The sequence below is a fragment of the Montipora foliosa genome, chromosome 5 (assembly GCF_036669935.1).
Source record: "Montipora foliosa isolate CH-2021 chromosome 5, ASM3666993v2, whole genome shotgun sequence".
In the NCBI taxonomy this organism is placed as follows: Eukaryota; Metazoa; Cnidaria; class Anthozoa; order Scleractinia; family Acroporidae; genus Montipora; species Montipora foliosa.
In genome coordinates, this window is record NC_090873.1 from 31,431,919 (window position 1) to 31,441,918 (window position 10,000).

General features: G+C 41.7%; 2 protein-coding genes and 1 long non-coding RNA gene across 3 annotated transcripts in view; 2 read left to right on the forward strand and 1 right to left on the reverse strand.

Annotated features, from left to right (window-relative positions):
- The window catches only part of LOC138003958 (muscle, skeletal receptor tyrosine protein kinase-like), a 45,493-nt gene extending 43,391 nt beyond the window's left edge, over window positions 1-2,102 (forward strand). The window contains exon 18 of the mRNA XM_068850290.1: window positions 624-2,102. Coding sequence (XP_068706391.1) covers window positions 624-629 — 6 coding nt within the window. The 3' untranslated portion in view covers window positions 630-2,102. The remainder of the gene's footprint in view (window positions 1-623) is intronic.
- Window positions 1-10,000, reverse strand: part of LOC138003961 (uncharacterized) — a 49,717-nt gene that overhangs the window by 15,681 nt on the left and 24,036 nt on the right. The gene's annotated exons all lie outside the window — the stretch shown is intronic.
- Window positions 2,264-10,000, forward strand: part of LOC138003957 (uncharacterized) — a 16,433-nt gene continuing 8,696 nt past the window's right edge. Inside the window, exon 1 of the mRNA XM_068850289.1 lies at window positions 2,264-2,434. Coding sequence (XP_068706390.1) covers window positions 2,313-2,434 — 122 coding nt within the window. The 5' untranslated portion in view covers window positions 2,264-2,312. The remainder of the gene's footprint in view (window positions 2,435-10,000) is intronic.

Here is a 10,000-nt window from a genome sequence, read left to right on the forward strand (position 1 = left end):
CCGAGGCCTAAAACTTGACTTTGTTCGACATCAGTTAGCTGGCATTTGATCCAAACGTCAACGGCCTCACATGCTTGTGTCAAGTACAATATCGCCGCCTTAGATAATAGGAATTTATGTAGGAAGTTATGTCTCCAAATTGTGCCTTTCTCTAGCAGTTTATCGCTAAAAGGGAAACTATAGTAAGAGCTGTGACGAGAAAAAACAAAAACTGTTTTGTCATCAAAACCTGAAATTTGGTCGGTTGTTTTGTGAAAAACGGCAAAAAAATGCAGTGAAATGGGTGCTACACGTGCAGCATGATTATTTTTCCATCCTTCTTGCTTTGTGGCGTTGTTGTTGCCGTAGCTATAGCTGTCGTCGTTACTAATGCAACGTCTCTAATGGGGTAAACGCGACCTGTCACAACTATTCAAGATGGCGGCGCCCAGGAAATTTGAAAACCAAAACAAACTTTTTTGAAATTTATTTATTTCAGATTACAAACGCTTTCATTAGAAAAAGTTCAAACAATTTTCATTGTAAACATTACGTTTTGTGGTTTAAGATTACTTACGCTGTTTTAGTAGAGGTTTCCTTTAAATCAGATGTAAGGGTTCAATAATTTCTTTCTTCTCGTTTAGGTGTAAAGAGCTAGAACAAAGCAATACCTTGGTTGAGACGTACGGCTTAAGTACACTAAAGTACATTGTGACAGACTATCAGGAAAGGCCGCTCTACACAATTATATCTGTTTCCCTGACATACTTTCGCAATTTAAACCTAAGAGACTTTGCTGACGCAGTCAATGGAGCATGCGCGATTGATGGATGGCGGCTTAGCTACCAATTTCGTTCCCAGAGCCCGCTTTTATTTGGTCAGCACCAAGAACACGGACTCTGTTCAGGGCCACTTTATGCGCATTTTTTTCAGATTTCTGAGTCTGCGTAGTCGAGGCAGACTTCCCGCTATGGCCCAGAGTCCATGCTCTTGGTGTTGACCAGAAGAAAAGCGGTCTCTGGGAACGAGATTGCTTTGCCACTTGCTCAACCCACATCGCAAGGAACAACTGAAGATCACAATTGACACGATCGCACACGCTTTAGCCCTAATTATCCATTGTCTGACAAATGATATCGCTCCATGAGATGGGGAAAGATGATACACAAGCTCGATAGAATTCTCAATCAGGAGCTCGAAGGAAGAAAAGACGCGTGACTGAACAGACGTCACATGTGACGTGACACAGATGCGAGAATAGTAGTGCGTCATTTCTGTTACGGAAATACGAGTCAGAAATAGGTAAAAAAACAAAACTTCCTTTATCTTTGTCATTTTTGGGTGTAACTTTGGCAATAATGATAGGAAATATAATTTGCAGACCGGGCTATAACAGATCTTAGATTTTGGAAATTAGGTTCTCTCACTACAAGCAGAAACCACTTCCTCATTCATCAGTGAAATTTTTAATTAGCCCTTTCAGCGACAAGAGAAGTTCCATATGACGTCATGTCTGGTTAGCGTCACGGGAATCGAACAATCTAGGAACCGGATTATGTAACAGATCTTTTGGAAACTACAATCAGCGACATTGTGTTTACAGTTCTTTTTAAGTGTTAAATAACACTGTACTTTGAATCATGCTCTAAATTATTGCTAAGACCCCCCTGCCCCAATGTTGCCTATTTGTACCTAAATATCCCGGGAGTCACGCTACAATTTGTACTCAAAGGGAAGGGGGAGAATTGGACTACCTAAGAAGGCTAAAAGATACAAGAAATGTTGCCTATTTGTACCCAAATATCCCGGGAATCAAGCTACAATTTGTAACTAAATATTCCAGGAATCACGGTAGAACATTGTTTGGTGGGGAGGGGGCAAATTAGACTGCCTAACAAGGCTGAAAGATAAAAGAAATGTTGCCTATTTGGACCCAAATATCCAGGAAATCAAGCTACAAGTTGTACCTTAATATTCCGGGAATCGTGCTAGAATTGTTACAGCCCGTACTCGTTCTGGAAGAGTTACAAAGAAGCCTAAGAGACTGGACCTGTGAATAGTTATACTAACCCCACCCTAGTGTGTAGGACTTAGAGTGTCATGTGACTTTCGTTGTTGTTCCCGCTCTTGTTATGGAAGGTTTTTGTACGTCTAGCATTTCGCTCGTATACATCTCCTTTGTAAATCGATGTGTAGCCGAGTCCAGTGTATTAAAGTTGTGTTACGCTTCAGTGTCTCGTCGTAATTCCTAACATGGTCCTTCACAGCCGGAGAAAAGGAGATATTTCAGCAGTAAATTTGTAATTCTTTGCAAGGTCATCAGTTGCAACCACATGGCCACCGGTTCCTCGAGCGAAATGGAAGACTTATCTCAACTCACAGTCGATCAAATTCGTGAAATGCTTGGAAAAAAAGGATTGCCGACTACTGGAAAGAGAAAAGTCTTACTGGAAAGGTTAGTGAACGCTCAGCGTGATTCGAAGTCAAATGTTATTGCACCAGAATTAAAGGAAGGTTCGAATTTCGCCGAGGCTTCGAAGGAACCTCTTCAAGTGAAAAGTGAAGTTGAAATTCAGGAGGTTAGTTCGATTAGACGTAAAGCAAGAGCCTTGCAAATGGATATGGGCAAGAGATTATGAAGGTAAGAGAAGTAATCCCTCATACTGGCCCTATTCCCATCGTAATCCCTCTTAAGTTATTTTTGGATTTCCTGCGAGATTCGGTATTCCCACGAGGGTTAACTGATAGCGAATCACATGTCCTCATTTTTACCAATGTTGACAGCTGAGCAAATTCCCACCCAATGATTCGGGTCGTTCGCGATTTACCATCAAACAAAAATGGCGGAGGATGTTGAGACAAACGCGTATATACATTTTGTGGACGAACGTGACTTGTTGACTACAGAGTTAAGCGATTTCAATGACTTATGTTTTGAAACCTGTATCTTGGAAGGAACGAGTTATGTAACCGACAGGATTTTGTACAGAATGGCAAATGGAAGATTATAGTCGATAAGTACGATCTCTCTGACTTTAATAAATGCATTCTCGGTTCCTTTGCGGAATTCAAATATGATGACTTAATTCTTATATGGTGATAAGGTAGACAGATAGAGCTCTACAACAGTACCAAACATGAAAGGAAAACTTGAATCTAGCGTCCGATAAAAATTTTTGAACCCGTGTCATCGGATTCAAGTGAATTTGCAAAGCACGTATGTTAAATATAGCTGTCTCCCTAAAAAAAGATTTAACACGGTTTCGTATATGGCACAACCTTGAATGTGGTATCATTGAAAACTAGACACGCAATTAAGCGATTTCAGTTATAGATGTTTGAAACCTGTTTTTTGAAAGGATCGAGTTTTATAAGCGACAAAATTTTGTAAACATTGGCAATTCGCAGACTACAGTCAACAAGTAATATATCGCTGACTTCGTTAACGCGTTCTTGATTTTCTTCGCGGGATTAAAAATATGACGACTTAATTCTTAGATATTCATAAATTAGACAGACATCAGACATGAAAGGAAAACTTGAACAGACAGTGCGATAAAAATGTATGAACAAGTGGTATCGGATGGAAGTCAATTTCCAAAGAACGCATGTTAAATATACCTGCATCTTTCAAAATTATTAAACTCGGTTTCGTATATTGGACATTGTTGAAATTGGTGTCACAGTAAACAACATAGTTAAGCGATTTGAATGATATATCTTTGCATCTTGTATCTTGAAAGTAACGAGTTTTATAGGCGACAGAATTTTGTACACAATGAAATATCGCGGACTACAGTCACCAAGTAACATATTCCTGACTTGGTCCTGAACGCGTTCTCGATTTTCGTAGTGGGCTTAAACTATGGTGACTTAATTCTATGATATTCATAAATTAGACAGCTAACGCTTTAAACAGTACCACACATGACAGGAAAATTTCAATTGACCGCATGATAAAATTTTTTAAAACCGTAAGATCGGATTGAAGTCAATTTGCAACGAACGCGTAATATATAGCTCCCTCTTTCAAAATTATTTAACACGGTTTCCTACATTAGACAATCGTAAAATTGGTATCAGATTGAATTATACAGTTAACCGATTTCCATGATATATGATTGCAAACTGTATCTTGACAGGGACGAGTTTTGTAAGGGACAGAACTTTGTAGAAGATGAGAAAAAATGGACAAAAGCAATGCAAGAAAGGTAAACATATCTGCATCTGTCAAAGTTATTTAACACGGTTTGATAGATTGGAAATTCTTCAAATTGTTATCACTGTAAACTAGACAGTTAAGCAATTCCAAGGATGTATGTTTGAAACCTGTATCTTGCAGACAATGAATTTTATCAGGTCCGATGAAACTCAATTTTGAAAACGGAGAATGGCATCCTCCACGAAACTTCCACGTAACGCGCGCGGTAACATTATTCGCGGGAAAATTGATATCTAAAAATAACCTAAGAGGGATTACGATGGGAATAGGGCAAGTATAAGGGATTACTTCTCTTACCTTCATAATCTCTTGATATGGGTGCGTTGATTCAGGATATTTTGTATCTAAGTCAAAATGCAAGCAACAAAATCAAAGTGCAGTTGAGAATTGAAAGGCTAACTGTGTACCGTGAGAATTATCTTCAACTGAGAAATGAATTAATCGCGCTTGTTGCAGAGGATATGATGGAGGAGGAACTCCGAAGATGGGGAAAAATTCTGAGTGAAGTAGATAAAGCTGTGGATGCTGCTCATGAATTCCTAAATAAAGATTGCGACGTGGGAGATCACTCCTCGAAGGATATTGCATACAGTGACAGTCGTGTATCCTCAAATCTGAAATTACCGAGAATTGAGTTGCCAAAGTTTAATGGCGATGTGTTGAAATTTCAAAACTTCTGGGATCAGTTTGAAGCTGCAGTGCATAACAATGTTGATTTACCAAATGTTCAGAAGTTTACTTATCTACGCTCGGTGCTAACTGGAAATGCCTTGAAAGCAATAGACGGATATGAAGTAACCGGAGCAAATTATGAAGCAGCTGTTGAATGCCTTAAACACAGGTATGGAAGAAAACGTATGATCATCTGATTTCTAGTGAAATCTGTCATCAAGATGGATGCTAAGTCAGTTGTTAATGCATCCTCCCTCAGAGATCTCTATGATACCTTTATGGACAGAACTAGAGCTTTAGAGGCTCTTGGAGAAGATCCAATGAGCCATGGATGTATTTTGTTACCCCTTTTTGAGACCAAGTTACCACCACAGTTATTGGAAAAATGGGAGTTGACACTTGCAGACACTCAAGAAGATGAAATAGGCCTTGAATTGTTCTTTAAATTTCTTACTCGACAAGTTGTGTCCAAAGAAGCAGGAGAAAGAAGTTCAAATGGGAACATCACCCCAGGCAATCACAGTTTTGATAAAGGTAAAGAAAACCGAAGAAAGTCTTTATCTCCCAAAATGGGTGGTGAGAATGAGATGTATACTGCTTCTGCACTACTTGGTGAAACACGCCCTCCAAAACAGCCAAATTGTAATTTCTGCAAGGCAGATCATGACTCCCAAAATTGCCCAATGTTTAATGAAAAATCACTTGATGGTAGATGGAAACTAGTGCAAGAGAACAAACTGTGTTTTAATTGTTTAAAACCTAGCAACCACAAGCACTTCTCCAGAATTTGTCGCCATCCTAAGTGTTCTGTAGCGAATTGTGGTCACCGACATCACTGGTTATTGCATGGGCAGCAGTCAGTTGTTACACCTCGGCACCTAAGCAACACTAGTTTAAGTGGACTGGCTTCAACTAAGCCTGCATTACCTATGAGAGAAACACTCCCACAGACAGCATTGGCCAGGTTAATTGTTAAGGGTCAAGAAATGACAGTCCGTGTTTTACTAGATTCAGGGAGTCAACGTTCGTATATACGAAAGAACATTGCAGAGGCCCTTGACCTGCAAGGTCCCTCAGAGCTATTAAGTGTCACAACGCTAGGTGGGGAAACCAGCGAAACGAAAAGATTCCAAAGAGTGAAATTTACCCTTTCACCAATTAAGGGAGATTCAAAGGTGGAGGTAGAGGCCCTTTCTATTTCCAAAATTTGTAATCCTCTCGGGCCAGTACAGATGGACTTCCATAAGAACTCTCATCTTCAAGGCTTAACTCTTTCAGATAGTTATCCTCGTGGTTCAGTTCAAGTAGATGTTCTTATTGGTGCAGACCCACTACTACTCATTTGTGACTGGAGTCTGTAAGAGAGGTAGTTCCAGTGAGTCACTTGTTGCTGTTGAATCTTGCCTCGGCTGGATTGTCACGGGACAAGTAAACCGCCAATCAAGGCAAACTTCATCCATGCTGACAGTTGTAGAAAACGGTGGAGTTAACGAAACATTGAAAAGATTCTGGGAACTGGAATCAATTGGTATTGCAGAGAACGAGGACCCTGTTATGTCACAAGAGGAAGAATGTGCTGTTGCTGACTTCAATAGAGGATTGAACTTTGATGGACATAACTATGAGGTGCGACTACCATGGAAACGAGATCCTCCAAAGCTAGAAAGTAATTATGCACAAGCTTTGAGACGCCTGGAAAGTGTTGAAAGAGAGTTAAAGCAAGACCCTGTGAAAGCTAAGGCTTACAAAACAGCGATCAACGAATATGTAGAGAAAGGTTTTGCAGAGGAAGTACCTGATCAGAGTGATGACAATGGAACTGTGCGGTACTTACCGCATCATGCTGTATTTCGTGATGACAAAAGAACGACAAAATGCAGAATCGTATTTGATGCTTCCGCACGGGAAGGAGGTGATGCTTCCCTTAACGATTGTATTCTTCTTGGTCCTCCTTTACAGCCGAACCTTGCATCTGTACTGATTCGATTTAGAACACACAAAATTGGTCTCATAGCAGACATTGAAAAGATGTTTCTGCAAGTCAAACTAGCACCAGAGGACAGAGATGTTCACCGCTACCTGTGGAGAGATTTACAGCCTAACGAAGCACCAAAGGTGTACATAATGCAGAGATTGACTTTCGGTGTGAACGCAAGTCCTTTCCTTGCAATTGCTACAGTCCATGCTCATGTAAACAAATACAAAGAAATGTCCACGTATGCAGTAGAAGAAATTTTACAAAATATGTATGTCGATGACTGCCTGACAGGAGCCGATACAGTAGATTCAACTTTGAAGCTTCAACAAGAAATGTCAGAAATTATGATGACAGCAGCATTCAATTTGACCAAGTGGGCAAGTAACTCAGAGATAGTAATGGATGCTATTGACCCAGCTAAAAGAGCCTCATCGCCATTCGTGGAGTTCAATTCGAGCGACCCCCTAAAGGCACTTGGCGTGTCATGGGACTTGAACTCTGACCACTTTAGATTCCTCGCACCGAGTGGAATCATCTCATCCCATGATCCAATGTCAAAGAGAAGTCTACTTAGTCTGGCATCGAAAATGTTTGACCCACTGGGACTGATATCACCCTTCACTGTTAGAGCCAAAATCCTTTTCCAAGAGTTGTGGTTGAAAGGATTACAGTGGGATGACCCGCTAGATAGCGACACTAAAGCAAAGTGGTTAAGTTGGAAGTCCGAGTCGTTGCAGCTAAAAGATGCGACTATCCCTCGATGCTTCGGAAATGGTATTACACAAGACTCTGTGGTAGAGGTGCATGGTTTTGGAGATGCTTCCCCCAAGGCGTATGGAGCAGCAGTGTACATTCGAATAAGAGACAAGCAAGACAATGTATCCTCACAGCTGGTAATATCGAATTCCAGAGTCGCGCCCATTAAGAAGGTGTCACTTCCAAGGCTGGAACTTTTAGCAGCAGTTGTAAATGCCAGGTTGCTAAAATTTGTTGTAGGGGCTTTGCCAATGAAGATGGCTAGGGTTGTGTGTTGGTCAGATAGTATGGTGGCACTGCATTGAATAAAAGGGCAGAGTTCTTCCTGGAAGCCATTTGTTGCCAATCGTGTGGCTGAGGTACAGTCAACGTGGGATCCTGAGTGTTGGAGGTATTGTGGAAGTAAGGAGAATCCTGCAGACTTGTTGACGCGTGGGTTAAGCTGTAGTGATATGATTTCAAGCACTTTGTGGTGGAATGGACCCCAATGGATGTCTTCGCCTTGTGAAACACTACCCGCTCAACCCGAAAACGAAGCTGCTCCCGCCGAAGCTTGCGGGGAAAAAAGAACTACCCATGTGTATACAGCAGTCGTTGCAGAACCACTGATTGATATGTCACGCTACGGGACATGGTTAAAGTTGATTCGAGTAACTGCTTATGTATTGAGAGCGGTCAAATTGTTTAAGACGAAGTCTAGGTCTTGTGAAAGGGAACTGTCGGCGGACGAGGTGAGGTAAGCCGAGATTAAATGTTGTATGTGGGTGCAGGAAGTAGTCTACAAAGAAGAATTCGAGAAACTGAAAGCTGGAGAGGTACTTCCCAGTAACAGCCGCCTCCTGAAACTGGACCCTTATTATGACAGAGATGATCAGGTATTAAGAGTTGGTGGGAGACTACAGTTTGTTGATCTTCCCGAACAGAGCAAGCATCAAATAATCTTGCCTCACGGACATCCTGAAGTTGCCAAGATGGTGCAAGATGTACATAAGAACATGTTGCATGCTGGTCCAGAAACGGTATTATCAACTTTAAGGCAGAAAGTTTGGCTAACTCAAGGAAGACGTGAGGTTAAACGTGTTATCAGAAGATGTGTAGCTTGCCAAAGACAACGGGTTGGACCTTGTGCCCAGAAAATGGGTCAGCTGCCAGAGGAGAGAATTTCCTGTTCACGAGCTTTCGCGCATGTTGGGACTGATTTTACGGGACCACTGTATGTGAAAGATGGCTTAAACATTAAGAAAGCATATGTGTGTATTTTCACATGCGCATCATCTCGTATGGTTCACCTGGAACTTACACATAGTTTGACAACTGATGAGTTCCTTCAAGCTTTTAGTCGCATGACGAGTCGCAGAGGTCTTTGCCATACAGTGTGGTCAGACAATGCACAAACCTTCAAGGCAGCAAGCAGGGAAATTCAGAAATTATACGATGAACCCACTACTGAAAGTCAAAGAATGTGGAGTACGCTGGATCAAGATCAAATCAAGTCAGAGTTCTCATCACGAGGGATCAAGTGGAAATTCATCACAGAGCGTTCCCCATGGAGAGGTGGATGGTGGGAACGATTTTGCAGAATGATAAAAGAACCACTGCGCAAGGTCCTTGGAAGAGCACTTCTTACCTTTTCTGAGCTAAACACGTTGCTGGTCAGAATCGAAGGTATCATTAACTCGCGGCCGTTGACCGCAGTAAGTGATGATTGCAGAGACCCGTTACCTATTACACCTGCTCATCTTGCAATTGGTAGGCCAATTAACCAGTTACCGGAAAGGAAAGAAAGTAGCTTAGAGGAGACCAGTAAGAGGACTGTCGAAAGCTATCTCTACCTGCAGAGACTACTCAATCACTACTGGAAGCGTTGGAAACAAGAGTACCTACATCTCCTATCGGTAAGAAACAAGTGGCATAAAGAGATCCCTTCTATTCGAGTAGGCGACATTGTACTTATTTCTGACGACAATGTGCCGCGCACCAAATGGCCGTTGGCTAAAGTTGAAAGGGTTTATCCAGGTAACGACGGGCTTGTACGGACCGCTACAGTTAGAGCGCATAACAGTTTCTACAACAGACCCGTTCAACGTTTACACAAGTTAGAGATTGAGTCAGCAGCTTCACAAGTAAGCCCGGAAGCAGAGGATCCAGTCCATGGTGGGGAGAAGCCACAAATGAACACTGTTCATGCTGCAAGTATACCTGTTTCCAAGCCTAATTTGAGCGTTGTCCTCCCCGAAGGAGGACAAGGTGGGGAGAATGTTACAGCCCGTACTCGTTCTGGAAGAGTTACAAAGAAGCCTAAGAGACTGGACCTGTGAATAGTTATACTAACCCCACCCTAGTGTGTAGGACTTAGAGTGTCATGTGACTTTCGTTGTTGTTCCCGCTCTTGT